Source organism: Mytilus californianus, unplaced genomic scaffold (genome assembly GCF_021869535.1).
Source record: "Mytilus californianus isolate M0D057914Y unplaced genomic scaffold, xbMytCali1.0.p SCAF_1, whole genome shotgun sequence".
In the NCBI taxonomy this organism is placed as follows: Eukaryota; Metazoa; Mollusca; class Bivalvia; order Mytilida; family Mytilidae; genus Mytilus; species Mytilus californianus.
The window spans coordinates 139,656,156-139,674,481 of record NW_026262581.1 but is presented as its reverse complement, the minus strand read 5'-3'; the positions used below and the strand labels follow the sequence as shown (position 1 = coordinate 139,674,481).

Below are 18,326 nucleotides of genomic sequence, written 5' to 3'. Positions count from 1 at the left end.
AATGTATTTGGAAAATATGATATCTTTGTAAGATCTGATCTACATATTGGTAGTATGAGGTCAATGATGTTTCAAATAATGTTTCCAGAAATAGTTCATTAAGTATTAGTATTCGTAAATAGTGTTGGTCTCTGGTGGAGTGTTGTCTCATCGGCAATTATACCACATCTTCTTTTTTTTATATTGTAAAATAGCTCAGGTTTTCTTCGGTTTCTTCTATCAGACAAAGTTTCCCATCCCGTTTCAGAATACAACATATCACTATTGCAATAATAAGGAAGCCCTGTGACAATGCTTGCAGCTTCACGTTTTCCCATCAGTTCAGTATTGGTTATCTAGTCGAAATAAAAGGTTTTCTGTAGATGCGTTGCCTGTTGTAACTATATGATTTCTGTCTTTTTGGATTAAAAGACATTATCCAGGTTTTTGACCAGGTATTTAATTAGTTAAATCATTTGAAATACATGTTCCTGTATTAAGTGTGAATTTCTACAACAATATCCAAAGGAGGTATCGTTTGCAAACAATCTACAGAGCTTTTTCAACCTTTCTACAGTGTATTTTTTTGTGTAAAATTATATGTAAATAATTACATATCTAATAGAAATTTCAATTTATATGATTACCCAATGGCCTAATGACAGGTTAGACTGCATGGGTAAAGAAATCCCTCGCCTATTGCTAATTGTTTTGAAAAGTGTTTTAATGCAATCAAATTGTTCATACAATTTTCATGCAGCGTTAGTGTCGGAAGAACATTATTTTTATTTAGAATGTCACATGGCTGCGTAGGATTCATTTGTAGATTAATCATTTTAGAAGGTAAATTGAATGAATGGCCTTTGCGAAACGCCTGCTCATTTTTCTGAACTTGGAGGTTTTTACTGTATTTCGGAGTCTCGGTGATTTGTAACTGACATTTCATGTGCACCTTGCATAGCATTTACCGTTACTTCAAGAGATCTTAAAATCTCTAAAGCATATTTATAGACCAGATGGGAGATTTTGGCCATGTGGGACTTCTACTTACTTGTTAGTACAATGCGACGATTAGTTACGACTCATGCAACAAGCCAAGCTTCTTAATTCCCGCGTGTAGTGTTTGTTCCGTACCATTTCACACTGATTCAAGCAGTAAAAGCCTGAGAATATTTTTTTCCCTGATAACATTATCATGCATGATTTTATTGAGTCAGACATGTTTGTCTATTTTACGACATGAAGAAGATGCAGTATAGGTGGATGATACATGGCACACTAAAGTATTTCCCTTCTTTTCCATAGGCGGATCCGGGGGGGGGGGGGGGGGGGGGGGGGGTTGGATGCCCGGACCCCTTTTTGGGGAAAAATTTGGTTGATTATATAGGGAATCACTGCATGGAAATAGGGAATTCTTGTGTTTTATATTTAAATAATCGACAATTATAATAGACCAATGGGTGCATGGTTAAGTTTCCAATGTTCCAATTGTTAGTTTTGTGGTTAGTTTTTAGTGGACTAATACTGGATTACCGGCTGTTATAGCTTAGGACAGACACATAATGAATGTACCTGGTTTAGATAGGTTTGTGTGCATCCAACCATTCCCTATCTAGGACAGTGATAGAGCGTAGTACAACATACAAACGCAATGTAGAAATCAGTGGGGAAATACAGCTAGATCTTTAGATCGGTACTGATCATAACATAAACTAAAAAATGGATCATCGAAACTGTCACACATAAGTGATAAAACTGAAGAAGAAAAAAAGAACACACACAGAAAAAGCAATCGTTGCAACAACTTTACAATTTTAACATATTACTCTTTTCTGATATATGAGTCATTTTCAAAAAATTCGAAGTTTGAAATTGCAAAATTGAATGAACGTTACTAATTTAAACCACCCTCCTCATAAGTAAATCAAAACAAACAAACACGCCTCCGGGTGCGGGAATTGCTCGCTACATTGAAGACCTGTTGGTGACCTCCTGCTGTTGTCTGTTCTATGGTCGGGTTGTTGTCTCTTTGACACATTCCCCATTTCCATTCTCAATTTTAATACTTATGGAACAATATATAAAAAGATGCAGTCTTGATAATCATGATAATGTCAAACAAGAATACATTGGATTTTGTTTTTAATAAGTGGTGCAATATTTTGTCTCTCCTGTTAGGTACCATATTCAAAAGAAATTTTGAGTTATTTAGAAAAGGTTTCGATAAAATTGCAAGCTTGTTTTTCATGGCCAATAAGATGAATGCTGTTGTGAAATAACTACTCCCTTTGATGCAGTGACAATGTTTTTCTGATGTGATTTTTGTTTCCAACACGAAAATGCACGTTTTACAAGTATAATATTGTTGTAATTAATCAATTGTTGGTAACAGCATAGACATGAGGGACCCACTAATTTTTGTCACTACATGTCTTGAATTTTCTTTTCTCTACACTGTTATGCACGAAACGTACTGTGTTAAATTTTAAGGATGCTTTGTGCTTTTAAAATCATCACTGAATATTTCCATATTCATAGGGAGAAACAATTTAATGGTTGACCTAGTATCGGTAACAGGATAGACATGCATTTCATGTACGCAGATTGCATAATTATATAGTTTGTAGAAAAAAACATAGAACAATAAAGAAACTGTGATTTTTCGTTAGAGTTATCATTAAAATTCTAAAACAGATCCCTTTGCAGACATCAAGGCAATCAGAAATAGGAAAAAAAATCATTTGAAATGCTTTACCCTGACACTTTATAAACATAAATTAAGCAGAAATCGAATATCAATATATTTTCATCTTATCAAAATAGATCTAAATCGTGTTTATTATTTCATGATCTGACTCATAATTCCTACAAACTTTCATTTAAACACTTACAACTGCATTTTCCATAAAACATCAAAACTGAGCATAGGTGTACTGAACATTCGACTTTTTTTAAGAATGATCCATATTGTCTTGAATTGCTTGGCCAAATTAAAAAGTTTGGTAAAAATTTGAAAGGACATAGAAATGATCATATGGTTGGCTTTTTTTGTTATACCCCTATCTCGAAGAGGGGTGTAATAGTGATGCTTTTGTTCGCAAGTTCGAAAGTCTGTTCGTCCGTATCAAGTTAATTTACCAGATGATAATTGAGACAAATCTTTTGAGATTTTATCACAATGTCATGGACTGTTAATTTTCAAGTCAATTTCAAATTTGATGGTATTGGCATATACAGTTTAAGAGTTATGGACCTTACTAGCCTACTACGACTTTTTAACCAAATCTTTTGAAACTTGCACATACTGTCATCGACCATTAAATACCATGATGTCAATTTTGATTTTGATGGTTTTTGACAGTTATGTAACCTTAAAAGTCTGTTTGGGTTTCCATGTGCTAATGAAAGTATCATCTTAAAAAAACATTTTCAGATTTAACACAATGTCATGAAAAAGTGATATATATAAGTCTAGTTTCTAATATCAGTAATTGCAATTTGACTCTTCGTTCGTTTTGTTAATATTTATATGCTTTGGTCTAGTATGATTTTCGCTGACGTACATACATTTCAAGATACAGTAAAATCATTGTGTAGTCTTGTACATGTTGTAGAAATTATATATATAATAAAAAAACCTAAGAGGTATGGATCAATTGCCCCTGTATAATTGTTTTTGCATATTTAAGCAAATAAAATAATCATGTTTAAACTATCTCGATGGTTAATTAGGCGTCTAGACTAAAATACACACGAAATGCTGATACATAATGTCCATGCATCAACATGTGGAGCAGGATATGCTTACCCTTCCGGAGCACCTAAGATAACCCACAGCTTTTGGCGGAGTTCGTGTTGCTCAGTTTTAAATTTTCTATGTTGAGTTTTGTGTACTGTTGTTTGTCTGTTGGTCTTATAGTTTTTTAGCCATAGCGTTGGCAGTTTATTTTTGACTTTGAGTTTGAATGTCCCTTTGGTATCTTTCGCCTTTCTTTTAAATGTTTATTTTAGACTTTTTGCAATTTGGATATAAGTTGTAGTAGTTATAGATCAAATATGAGAATTTGAGTCAAATCGGTGAACGTAAAATTGACAGCTAATGCCCCTTTAATCAAAATGCTATGTATTTATATAATTTTATATATACATAATTGAAAATTTTACATTTTATTGAAATATTTTGCATTTAATTAATGACGTCTCTACTCAAACTGAATTAACTTGTAATGGAAAGACAATGCTAAGCTTTGGATCCTATAAAATTTTGGTCCTTCTTACACATTTTTTGTGATAAATACTCAAAATAAAAAAAATCTGTCAAAATTGGAGTTTTTGTCTGGAGCGGGTATACTGATATATTGTTCTGAATAAGCCATAATATTGTCTGAACCTTAGAGTTCATACAAAGAGCTGTGATATAATGTGATTTTTGAAAATGGTTCTCTTGCATGTGAAATATGTTCAGGGGATATTGTCGGTACCTCTTTTGTGAAAAGAAAGAAAGCATGGAGGTAGAATATGAAATCATAGTTTAAGATAAGATTTTATAGATAATATCTAGAAAAAACATTAATAATAAATATATTAACTTCCATTCTCATTTCTTGCTGTGGATGTTTATTGTCCATTTAATGTCTTCTTCCGTCCGGCTGGTGATGTTGATTGTCCATTTGGTGTCGTCTTTCGGCTTCACTTTGGTGTCGGCTAGTGATGTTTATTGTCCATTTGGTGTCGTCTTTCGGCAAGTATTTTCTATTGTCCATTTGATGGCAGTAGTACTTGAGGGGAGATCTGAGTATGTAACAGTTGAGTCAGGGGTTCCACAGGGGTCAGTTCTTGGACCAAGTCTTTTCCTGTACTACATAAATGATATTCCAACTGGTTTTACATCTACAGTGCGTTTATTTGCAGACACCACCATAGTTTATTTGGCAATTAAATCAAATTCTGATTCATCTACATTACAAAAAGATCTTAACAAACTGGCATCATGGGAAACTACGTGGAAAATGGCATTCCACCCAGATAAGTGTAATGGTATCTCAGTCACGAGAAACAAAAAAAAAAACAATCACATTTAACTACACATTACACAATCATTCTTTAGAACATGTAACAACAGCGAAATATCTGGGGGTAACCATCAGTTCAAACCTTAAATGGGATGTGCACATAAACAAAATATGCAAGAAAGCAAATAGCACACTCGGCTTTCTAAGGAGGAACCTAAATATAAGCTCAACATCCATCAAAGCGCAGGCATGCAAGTCCCTAGTAAGACCATCACTAGAGTGTGCTTGCTCTGTTTGGGACCCTTACTTACAACAAGACATAGATAGCATTGGAAAAATTCAAAGGAGGGCTGCCCGTTTTGTTACCAACAAATACAGAAACACCTCAAGCGTTGGTAACACATTGAATGGCGCAGCCTCTCTGACAGAAGAAAAGATGCACGATTGGTAATGATATATATACAAAATAGAAAACGAAAAGGTTGCAATACCTAAAAATGATAAATTAAATCCACAACAGAGACAAACAAGATATTCAAATACGAACAGTTTCCTAATTCCATCCTGCAAAACACAGTACAGAAAAGAATCTTTTTCCCTAAGAACAATAACCGACTGGAACAAACTACCAGATAACATCGTAAATTGCACATCAGTAGACTCTTCAAATCATCAATTTCAAAACATCAATATTAAAAGTCAACTATTCACATCAACTAATTTTCATTTTTCCGCTATTTTTTATTTTGTATAGTATTGATCTATGTCTTGTTGTAAGTTAATCCTCCTGTGACATAATCTTCAATTAGTTGAAGGCAGGCAATATATATGGTAGAAGAAGTAGAAGATGCCCTCTTCCGGCTAGTGATATTCATTGTTCATTTGATGTAATTTTCCGGCTAGTGATGTTTATTGTCAATTTTGGTTTCGTCTACCGGCTGGTGATGGTTACTGACCATTTGGTGTCGTCTTCCGGCTGGTGATGTTTGCTGTCCTTCTGGTGTCGTCTTTCGGCTAGTGATGTTTATTAACATCCATTTGATGACGTCTTTCGGCTAGTGATGTTTATTGTTCATTTGATGTCGTCTTCCGTCTAGTTATTGTTGTTGTTATATATATCCGCTTTAACTTTCGTTAACGGAAAATAAACGAATCAATATCAACTCCATCACTGTAGTTCATAAATTTGTACAATGTTTTTGTCATTATCATAATATTTGTATAAGAACAGGGCGTCTCTGATATTGTTATGACTTATGTCCAATCCCCTTTTCCATTCCTGCAAATAGAATACATATCAATTTATGTCTCTGGTTAAACTAACCTTCATCATTTTGTTGAAATTTTATATTTTTTTACCTTTCATGATCACTTGCTCTTTGATAATTAATGTGTTCAACCGAAAGATATGCTGATATGTGAAGCAATAAACTGAATGTTTATTTTTGTAGTATACATCTGGTCGTTGTTTTTCTCTTTTTAATCATTTCACTTTTTTATCCAGGCCTCGCGATGCCCTTTATAGCTTAGTATACGTCATGGATTTAGCTTATTGTTGAAGGCTGTAATATTTCACATCTTTTTCTTTGCTTTTTAATAATTATGGATAGATGTTTTTTATATACAAGAATATCAAATATCTGTATCAGTCAGTTATATTCACTTGAAACAAAGTTGTCTTGCAGTTGTTTTAGCAATGACGTTTAAATGTAATTTAGACTGAGAATTTCTCAATCAGAGACGCATACCAATACATAGGACTAATATATTAATTAGTTAGTGTTATAGTCCCAGTTCTCACCACAGTTTGGAAATCAGTTGCAACTAGCTTTTATGAAGGTAATTTTTAATTTATAGATTTTGTGTTTGCAAAACATTTCACTAAATTATAATATTAGATTTTCCTACAAATAATTATTCATGAATGAATATCCCTGATATGCAGCTAAATTTATTATCAATCCGGACCAACTGTTCGCCTCTCGGCGCGAAGTCAGGAGCCACAATTCTAATAGTCCTAGCCTACAATTATAATTTCCGGATTTTTCTCCGGTTCCGACTTTGGATCTACATGCAATTATTGTACTTCCGGGGAATTTTTCGAAGAAATGATTCAACAATTTGTGCTGTTAAAATATACTTGATATTTTGATACATTTACAAACAGAATTAATGCATTCTAAGGATCATAAACAAACTGGAGCCCAAGGTTCTAGTGTTGAAAATTTATCAGTTTCAAGACGCAGATTGGCCAGAATCCGTTGTATTCTGGAATGTATCCAATGCTTAAAAGAGCGAAAAAAGTTTCCAGCATGCATTTGTTTTGTTCCTTCAGAAGTTGAATATAAATGTCAAAGTAAAACAACACTTAGGGTCTATCCTGAACCCCTCAAAAATAGTAGAAAAATAAAAGACTTGCATTGCACAACAGAATCACGAGTGGTGGCAAGTGGTGAAGAATATTGCAATTCACAAGGCAAATGGCTGAGGATAAAAAGGGTAATCTTTGTATAGTAAACAAATATATTGAAGTTTTTAAAACTGCTCAAGACAAAAATATGACATTTGACAGATAACTGCTGTTTGTTGAAGTTCTCAAATTTCATGTTAAGTAAACAGTTCTATGCTTTTAAAACTGTTAATCACTGACTTTTCACATGACAATTGGATGTATATAAATGAATGGCAAACTCTCCAGACTTCTGTAAAAATCTGTAGTTTTTAAGAAACTGGCACAAAACTTGCCTGTATTGAAATCATAAACCAATGAAGTTAAAAGACAAGTTTTTTTGATGGCACTTGAGCTTATATTTTAGTTCACTTTACTAAAGGCCATTCTAATGAAATATTAAAAAAAAAAATTCTGAGGTGAAAAAAACAATTTACTAACAAATGAAAAAAAACCCAAACCTACCATGGGAAGTTCTTCATTCTTTCAAATACATAACCTGATACATGTACTTGTAAATCAATATCAATTGTGCGTTTTGCTAAACTTGTTTCACATAATCCAATTACAGGTTGATTATCAGAAAACATAAGTGTATGCTGAATTTCATCAAATTTACTTTTAATTCTATTTACATCATGTGAACACGCACATCCTTATGCCTTTATACATGTATTTACAAAAATCATATGTTTCAAAAATATTATCATTAGGCATGTTAGGGTCTATTTGTTTTCTTGTCAACAATGGTCAATCATGAATGGATGGTTTTCACCATACAGACAAAAATCTATGTGTATTACTAAAGTTTGTTGACGAGGATAGCCAGTTTTCCTGTTGAAGGTCAGTGGTTCTCTCTGGGTATCCAGCTTCCTTCACCAACAAAATCCTGAAATTTTCAGAACCTTACCCAAAACTTTGTATGGTTTTTTATTTGGACTTGAACATGACAAAAGTAGAGTATACATGGTATATATCTGTACATGGTTTAATTTTAATTTTTTTTATTGGTGTTCAGTACTTGCAGTTGACTATTAAATGTTTTGCTGGAAACATAATTTGGTCTTGAATATAGATTATCAATTCAAGATTGGAATTGATTTTTAAAAATTTTTGTCCGGAAAAAATCTTTTTTTATTTATCTTTACAGTTTAGAGTTACTTCAAATGATGAAGAAAAATTTGATAATGAAGCTTGGATTCAACAGTTCAGCAGCAAAAGTTCCAATGAAGAAGCGCCTGTTTTAGTTCCAGTGGACAAAGCATTAAAAAGGACAAATCCAATTTCCAAGTAACTAGATAGTTAAATAATCAAAATTCTGCTAATGTACATGTAGTATGGATACTGATGTTATTATTTACCATGCTTAGGTCAATGAAGTAGTTTATATAGTAGTTCTTATTTTTTGTGCTCTGATGGAAAGTTAAGCTTATAAAAAAAAATTAGAGAATCTAGAAGGTCCTTACTGACTTACTACTCGTACAAATTTAATGAGAAATTTGAGAGAGCTTTTAAACGAATAATTACATTGTACATCTCTTACACCATAGACATGTATTGTTAAGTTCTTAAGACTTTTATCTAAGCACACCCCTCTACAATTTTCAGTGGTATAACCCTGAACTATTCAAGAGTTACCATGGTTACTGGTTTGATTATTTATATTCTACAACACTCCTTTCTGTACAAACACAAATCAAATCTGTAACCGGACTGTATTGTCACAAATAAAGATTGAAATTAAACAAAGTGAATTTAGATGATTAAATGATGTATTCAGTAGCTACTGATCCATCAAATCTTAAGAATATTGAAACAAGTTTTATAAAGAGAAAAGTAATTTATTAGAAATGAACATATAAATGTACAAATAAAACACCTCCAGTCAGGGGTAAAACTTTTACAAGTGTCTTTTATTAACTGATTCGGGTAAATATTTTGGAGGTAAAATGATCTCCCTTGGTCATTCAGATTTAAAAAAAAAACTTATACAAATATCATAAGAAAGTAATAATTTCTTTTTTTTTCTTGAATTTCTCTTGACTTCATTTCTCTGGAGTGTTTAATTGTCTGTCTTTAATGGATTTCTTTACTTTTCTGATTCATAAAACTATAATTTCATGGACAATGAACAGTTCATTTGTCTGTTCTAAACAAAATACTGCCTATTTTCAAGCCTTCAGGGAGATATTTTTGAAGGGCACTCACAGTCGCTTAACATCTGAATACATTAGATTTCTTTGTATAGTTCATCAGATGAGAAGTTGAAGTCATCTTAAAAATAGTAACCTGAAAAAAATGTTGGAGAAATGTTTTAACTTCCCAGAACTTGAGAAAGGGTTTGTAAATAATTGCTTTTTATGAGAACATTTTTGTAGAATCATGAGTGGAGATTTTTCAAACCTTGAAAAGAAAATTAGATTCTGACAAAATATTACATCTTCATTAAGTTCAAGAATATAAAAGAAACTTATATAAGTATCACCACTGACTGACTGCAGGCTCAAGTTTTAAGTCGTTATACCACTTTTCGAAAGAGGTGAAGGTTGTAGTTTGGAGGGAATAGAAAACAAAAGTTGACAAATGGTTATACTGTATATAGATATAAGAAGATGTGGTATGAGTGCCAATGAGACAATCTTCCATCCAAGTCAATCAACATGTGAAAGCTCTCTCACAGGCAAACAACCCATAATTGAAAAATATAAAGGCATACACCACAAGCACGGCACAAGCAACAAACCCTGCAGTAAATAGATATAAGAAGATGTGTGTGTATGTGTATGATATAGAATGGAATTTGTTTTTTGACATATTAAGAGTTTGTCAGGGGTGTAGCTGCTGTTAGGCACGTGCCTACACATAATTTTTTCACAAATATTTTTTTTATAAAAAAAAATAATAAACAATGTTATCTGTAGATGCATGTGAAGTCGTCAAAACTATGTCTTTTGTACACTAGTCCATTATCCTTAGTGAATCAGTGGAGTATTGGAACTGTATGTCCACCTTATATAGAAACTAAAAACTAGAACTTTGGTTTAGATCATTTCACTTCTATCAACAAATACTTGCTTGAATGAACCTCAACTTAGATAAATGATTTTTTTTTAATTAGTTGTTGTTGGCCCAAGTTCAATCCAATGCCTAGTGTAGAGAGAATGCCACGCTCTCTGCACGTTAAGAAACTTGCAACAACTCTGGGAGGGGTTCGTAGGTCGTCTTCTGGAAGGCAAATTTCTGTTCCTATCCAATAAACCCTCATTTTCCAATGCATGGCATTTCCAAAATTCCAGACCTTCATCCTGGATGACCCCTATTTGTTTTAGTCCTGAACATGCATGAACTATTTGCCACTGGACGTTTAGCAATCAATCAATCAATCAGCTAGCTTTCAGTAACTTCAAGAACTCTCAGATCTACGTGTAATGACCATAATTATTCAAATCCTAAGCAGGTAGGGATTTTACAGTACAGGATATAAGGAAATGTGAATTTCTTGAATTTTGTTAGATAGTATGAACAGAACAGAGCTTCTGCATGACGTATCGACTGTGTGTGTGTTTGTGTGGCCGGGGGAGGATGATGGTTTAAGAACCAAAAGATGAATGGTCGATATGTAGTCCAAGAGTTAGTATTATTATGTAGTACATGTAGTAGTCTCAATGTTTACGTGCCTATTTTTTTTTAATGTAGGATCGTCAATGTGTACTATCAATTGACGTATATATCAATTATACTCAATCAGAAACAGGTTGTGCTGCTTAATATAATAATGTATTACAGTATTGTTAATGTATTACAGTATTGTTAATGTATTACAGTATTGTTAATGTATTACAGTTGGGAAGAAGTTGTAGAACAACACTTTGCCATTCAGCTACCTAAAAAGAAATTAGATATAATGGCTGCTGATGAAGAAGCTGTAGATAAATTAAGACAAGTTCCTGCCAATTGGTCTATAGAATGTGAAGAAGCCTTAGTTCGTTTAATGTCACAACATATACCTCCAGAAAATGATCATCTAGGAAGCATCAAAAACTATGTAGAGGCTGTTGAAGTTTCTTCATGCTGTGTGAGTAAAAAGTCCCCCAATCTCCTCTCTTACTCAACTGTGAGAGTAAAAAGCCCCCAATCTCCTCTCTTACTCAACTGTGTGAGTAAAAAGTCCCCAATCTCCTCTCTTGCTCAACTGTGTGAGTAAAAAGCCCTCAATCTCCTCTCTTACTCAACTGTGTGAGTAAAAAGTCCCCCAATCTCCTCTCTTGCTCAACTGTGTGAGTAAAAAGTCCTCTAATCTCTCTTACTCAACTGTGTGAGTAAAAAGCCCCCGATCTCCTCTCTTACCCAACTGTGTGAGTAAAAAGCCCTGAATCTCCTCTCTTGCTCAACTGTGTAATAAAAAGTCCCCCAATCTCTCTTACTCAACTGTGTGAGTAAAAAGTCCCCCAATCTCCTCTCTTACTCAACTGTGTGAGTAAAAAGTCCCCCAATCTCTCTTACTCAACTGAACAAAATGGTCAGTGCATGCTATTGTCATTTGGATCCTGTTGTTATATTTTAAGATCTTATCCTCTAAATTTTGTGCTTGAATCATCATCTGTTTGTGTACTTTTTATGCTCCATTTATGGGCATTATGTTTTTTCGGTCTGTGCGTCCGTTTGTTCGTCCGTTCGTCCGTCTGTCCCGCTTCTGGTTAAAACTTTTGGTTAAAGTTTTTGGTCAAGGTAGTTTTTGATGAAGTTGAAGTCCAATCAACTTGAAACTTAGTACACATGTTCCCTATGATGATCTTTCTAATTTTAATGCCAAATTAGAGTTTTGACCCCAATTTCATGGTCCACTGAACATAGAAAATGATAGTGCGAGTGGGGCATCGGTGTACTATGGACACATTCTTGTTAAGTAATAGTTCATTGCCTTTTTAACTCAACCAATGTCTTAGTAAAAACCATAAAAATCCTATGAAATGCCAGTTTTATTATCAAAGCTTAGGAAAATAATGAGGACAACTGTTCAGATTAAATATGTAATGTTTTCAATGTATCATGAATAATATTAATGCAGGTCTGTACGACTAAGTTGACTTTTTAAAACAAAATATTACAGGATGAATCTACTGGTTCTTCTCCTCTGACTGATGGGGATCCAGATACTTACTGGGAAAGTGATGGTAGTGCTGGAAGACACTGGATAGACCTCAAAATGAAGAAAGGTGCTGTGATATCGTAAGTATTAGATATAAAACAAAGAAAGGTGCTGTGATATTGTGAGTATTAGATCTAAATTGAAGAAACAGTCAGGGGACTTACTTATATGAGTGATTAATAAATTACTGATTCAAGTAACATTTTTCCAGAAATGTTGTAAGTCAGAGTTGACTTTCTTTAATAATCACCTATAAGTAGTACAAATAAATCACTAGACTAAGTGATTTAATTTTATTGCAGCTTTAAATATATAATACTAATGATCCAGGGACTAATTATGTTGCTAAAATTATCAGAACCAACATCTGTGTTTATATGATGACCAGTCATGTCAGGTGATGACCTTGTACTGAATCTGGGATAATGACATGAAAATCACTTGTTTAAGTATCATACCTCTAGTTTCTTACAAAAATCACTTCTTTAAGTATAATTATTCTAATTACCCCCACTAATTTCAACACCCCCGAACAGTGAAATATTGGTCGCTAACAGTAAAATTTTATTACATAATCTGTAAGATGAAACTTTGAATTTTACAGGAAAAATACTCCCACTGCTGGGAAAAATCTGTTAAGAAAGTATTAAATCGTTATGTAAAGCTTCATTATAGCATATTTTTCAACAAATATAGGATTTACAGATGAATGATTGCATCAAAGGCATAACCCTTGCTACTTAAAAGAAGCAAAAGGTTCATTTTTTTCAATTTTACTAAAAATTAGATATAATCTTAATCTGCATGTTTCAAATTTTGGTAAAACTACAAAATCACAGAATTTCTAAATTACCGGTACTACTTAAATGAGTGATTAATAAATCACTTATTTTAGTAATTCCCGTGACTGAGAAAGGTGCTGTGATATCATTAGTATTAGATCTAAAATGAAGAATTGTGCTGTTTTATCTTAAGTATGAGACACAAAATCATGAAAATGGAGAACAGAGATATCATATTATTAATAAGAGATAACAAGGATCAAATAAATGTAATACAGTGAATGTGTTACCTCCAAAATATGTTTTAAAAGATTTTGATTTGAAAATAAACTTCTGATATCCTGACAAAGAATAAAAAAAAACTTGTAGAATTATGTTGATTTTGTTGATAAACAAATAGGATGATAAAATTCGCACACTTTAGTGCAGAAATGTCATTCATTTGTCACTGAGATTTAAGGGCATAAGATACAGTAATGAGAGATAATAACGTCCCTAACGCTAAATGCTAATTTTCGCGACGTAAAACAGTGACATATTCGGAAAAGATGCATTTCTCGACTCATTTTAATCATTAGCTTGAAAACGAGTGCATTGACCCCTAGTTTTTAAAATGACATTTGGCTTTATTATGCATGAAGATTATTTGTACCAATTTTTACGAACAAATCACAGATGGAATTTTTATTCCCCTGCCACAGCAGAGGGGAAATTAAGTGTTACCCTTGTCCGTCTGTCCGTCCGTCCGTACATGTATACGTCTTGTAATTAATTTCCATTCTCTAACTTTAGTTTGCCTCATCCAAATGTTATGAAACTTTTACACAATGTTTATTGCCACAAAACTCTGATCGAGTTCGAATTTGGGTGGCGTCACTATTATCGTTCTTGAGTTATGCCCCTTTATAACGTAATTTTCAAGCAGGGGCATCGGACACATTCACCATTTATCATTTTTATTAAAAATTAGAAAAAATGTTGTTTCTGTCTCGCCTTTGACTATCGTCGCAGTATGCCAGACATAGGTATTACTATCCAGCGGCGGCGGCTAAACTATTTGTATCAAGCTTTATATTTCAGAAGGTAGAAGACCTGGATGCTTCATATCTTGTATGCAGATACCTTATGTTAGGAAGTTTCCGTCAATCATATGTCCATTGTCCTTGACCTTATTTTCATGGTTCAGCGACTGCTTGAAAAAAAAATTGAGTTTTTTTGTCATGTGAATTTCTTACTTATTATTAGTAATAGGATAACTATATTTGGTATATGGGTTCCTTGCAATGTCTACATGTGTGTCAGATAGAGTTTGCCTGACCTCGACCTCATTCCTTGGGTCAGTGATCAAGGTTAAAGTTACATCTTGGGTCAGTGATCAAGGCTAAAGTTACATGATTAGGTCTGTTTCTAAAATACTATAAGCAGTAGGTCAACTGTATTTGGTGTATGGAATGATTGTAATGGGTACATGTCAGCCTGGCAGGTTTCATCTGACCTTGACCTCATTTTCATGGTTTATTGGTCAATGTTAATTTTTTGTGTTTTTGTCTGTTTTTCAAGTATTATAAGCAATAGGTCAACTTTATTTGGTGTATGGAATGATTGTAAGGTGTACATGTACATCAGGGGTTTCATTATTTTTTTAGACTGGAGGTACCTTTGAGATTATAGGGGGAACCAAACCCAAATGGCGAGGGGTCTGGGGGCCGCTTAAGGATTTTAGGAATTTCAGCCTTAATTTTTTACTTAAAAAAATAGGGTAAAGTCTGTAATATTTGCTTTAATTTTGGGTAAGTTAACATTGAATTGTTTTTTTTTCTAGAGTAATTATCTGAAAATACATTGCTTATAATTATTTTGTAATCAGTTATAAAATATGTATGACCATGGAAGTATAAATATAACACAATATAATGCAGGGGTTTCATGTGAAATGTTGTTAAAATGTTTTGTTTGTTTTTATACTTTAGTCTTTTATTAAATGTTTTGCATTTGTTCAATTTTGTGAATGAAATTTCATAAGTTACATAGTATATTATTAAAAAGAATTGATAATAAAACTTGTTGTAACTTTTTTGTATTGCTTTGTTATAATCATAACTGTGTCAATTGTTTGTGTAAGTAATTAGTGTCATATATCGTGAATCTGTCAGACTGGCACCTGTAGAGTAAATATTACTTTTTTTTTCAAAAATGAAATAAAACAATTAAATATTATCTTCACTTTAAATTTTCCGTGTTAATTCAGATTGTTTCACAAAGTCTTACACTAAAAATTTCAATCACAACATAGAACACATATCCAGAAAACGGAGATCAGTGACAAAGTCCAACGGGAAACGAACTGATTTGATACGATTAACGATTTTCTGAATTTCATAGAATGTTCACCTTCATTAAACCTTTTATTCATAAAATAATCTGTTTTCCTTTTATTAGACATAATATTGCTGTTGTTGTTTAAATTCATCAACAATTTGCCGCTTGAAAATATACTGCTAAATCGTCGCATTTTAAAGCGCTCTTACGATAATGATACAGACACATGGTTTATAATTATTACTTCTCCTACTTTGGAGGTGTGCCTAAATTGGCAATAGATAGATCTATACTTTAACACGGACCTCGACGAAGACACCTATAAACATACACATGAACGGTGTAGGATGGAGATTATCAAGGAAAGAAAGAAATTAGATTTGAACGATCTTCAAAAGAATTTTACACATTTTTTTTTTGTATTTTTATTTTTTCTGCCGGTACCAGACGCTTCCGTAGGCGGTTAAAAGTACCGGGTACCGGGTCTTAATGAATGCACTGGTACATGTCTGCCTGGCAGGTATCATCTGACCTTGACCTCATTTTTATGGTTCAATTGTCAACTTTAAGTTTTTGTGTTTTGGTCTGTTTTTCAAATACTAATAGCAATAGGTCAGCTATAATTGGTGTATTGGATAATTGTAAGGTGCACATGTCTGTATGGCAGGTTTATTCTAACCTTGACCTCGTTTTCATGGTTATTGGTCATGCTAAGTTTTTGTGGTTTGGTCTGTTTTTCAATTAGCATACGAATAGGTCAACTATATTTGGTGTATAAAAAAATTGTAAGGTGTATATGTCTCTCTGACATGATTTATTTGACCATTGCCTTAATTGTCATAGATCTTTAACAGTGATAACTTTCTGTATGCTTTTAGTAAAACCTTTATCTTAAGACTTTCAACATAAAATCAATGGCCAGTAAAGCAGGCGAGACATTTCAGCGTGTGCACTCTTGTTTATCTAAAATCATGAAAGTTAATAAAAATGAATTATTTTCAAAGAATTGTTGCTCAAATTTAGAGCATACTTTTGTAAATAAGATATTCCAAATGTTTTTACAAAAATCCTTTTGTGTTTATCTTTTGAAACAAAAAAGTTAGGTATGTCTATCCAATATAATGGATGGAAATATAAGAAAAAATGCAATTTTTGAATAAATGTCTAAAATTTTAACCTCATTAATTCTAAAAGTAGCACATGAAGATATGTTTTTTATTACATATTTGAATTGACTAGGTTAAAAATAACTTGTATGCAAAATTTTCGTAAAAAAATCACCTTGGGATCAAAACTGTATCGTATGCCCTTAATAAACATCTCATAGTTTACCAAAAATTGTTATTTTACAAATAATATGATATTACGGTTGATAAAATCTATGTCATCAGATATTAAATTAGGAATAATTGGTAAAAAGACGTAAGTACTTCTGACATCCGGGGGCAAATATCAAATAAAACTGGTAAAACTATGTTAATTTTGTTGATAAAACATAAAGAATGTCAGATAACATTTGAAAATTTTAGTGCAGAATTGTCATGTTATGTGACTGTGATATAATAGACCTCTAATAATCTACCCAAAAATGATAACCAACACCACAACCATCACGGCTTCCTCTCATACTGAAACTGGATATATATATATATATACATAAAGGGAATAAATTAATAACACCATCTACATTATATTTAACTGGCAAAAAGTTATAGAATATTATGTTGTATTACAGAGAATTGAAGGTAACCTTAGACGGTTCTGATGACAACTATCTCCCACGGAAGCTTGTAGTGGAGGGCGGAGAACCAAATAATTTTACTGTGTTGAATACCGTTAATATTACTTGGTATGTACAGGTTTAAATTCTTATTATTTTATTCCCAATGTGATTAATGGCTGTAGAATGGGACACTAACATACATACATCAGACCGTTGGTTTTCTTATATTTTGACATGTCTGGGCTTTTTAAAGTTGACTATACAGCATGTATAGTATAAGTTTTGCTCATTGTTGAAGACCATACAGTAACCTATAGTTTCTTACCTCTATGTCATTTGGACTCCAGTGGATTGTTGTTTCATTGGAAATCAAACCACATCTTTTTTTTTTATTGATAGATTATCAATGGTTTTTCAAACGAGAGGGTTTCTCAGCTACAATCTCATCAATGAGCAAAAGCCCTGAGATGAGATGTGGCAGAGAAACATCCTTGAGTTTGAAAGTCCATTGATAATATGTTTATCGCTATTTTGCCTATGATGTTGTTGATGTTTACGCCACTTGCATCCTTAGTTTCTAGTGATAATTTTCTATTTCAAGCTAGTAGCATGAAAAAAGATCAAAAAAATACACAAAATAGCAATACATAAATTTATATAGCAGACAGGACATAGATTTTTACATAAAGTTCAATGAAAAGTAGAAGATCTAGATAATCTATATTTTGCGAGATTCCTTATGCTATGATTTTATGTTTTGTTTATATGAGTAGACCTTGACCTCATTTTCATGGACCAGTGACTGCATATAAAAGTATTGGTTTTTGCCTTGACTGCTATGTGAGCTTGCTCACTAAAGATTCTTAAAGAATTGAAAGGTAGGTTAAACTCTTGGTTTATTTTAATGTTTGTT

The 18,326-nt window shown here is 32.8% G+C and overlaps 1 protein-coding gene across 5 annotated transcripts in view; it reads left to right on the top strand.

The window, feature by feature from the left end:
- The first annotated feature begins 7,087 nt into the window (after nt 1-7,087).
- LOC127736803 (E3 ubiquitin-protein ligase HECTD3-like) overlaps nt 7,088-18,326 on the top strand; it is a 63,100-nt gene continuing 51,861 nt past the window's right edge. For all 5 annotated transcript variants that reach the window (XM_052247414.1, XM_052247408.1, XM_052247407.1 and 2 more), the window contains exons 1-5: nt 7,088-7,490; nt 8,591-8,730; nt 11,284-11,515; nt 12,551-12,669; nt 17,426-17,539. In XM_052247414.1, coding sequence (XP_052103374.1) covers nt 7,164-7,490; nt 8,591-8,730; nt 11,284-11,515; nt 12,551-12,669; nt 17,426-17,539 — 932 coding nt within the window. In that variant the 5' untranslated portion in view covers nt 7,088-7,163. The remainder of the gene's footprint in view (nt 7,491-8,590; nt 8,731-11,283; nt 11,516-12,550; nt 12,670-17,425; nt 17,540-18,326) is intronic.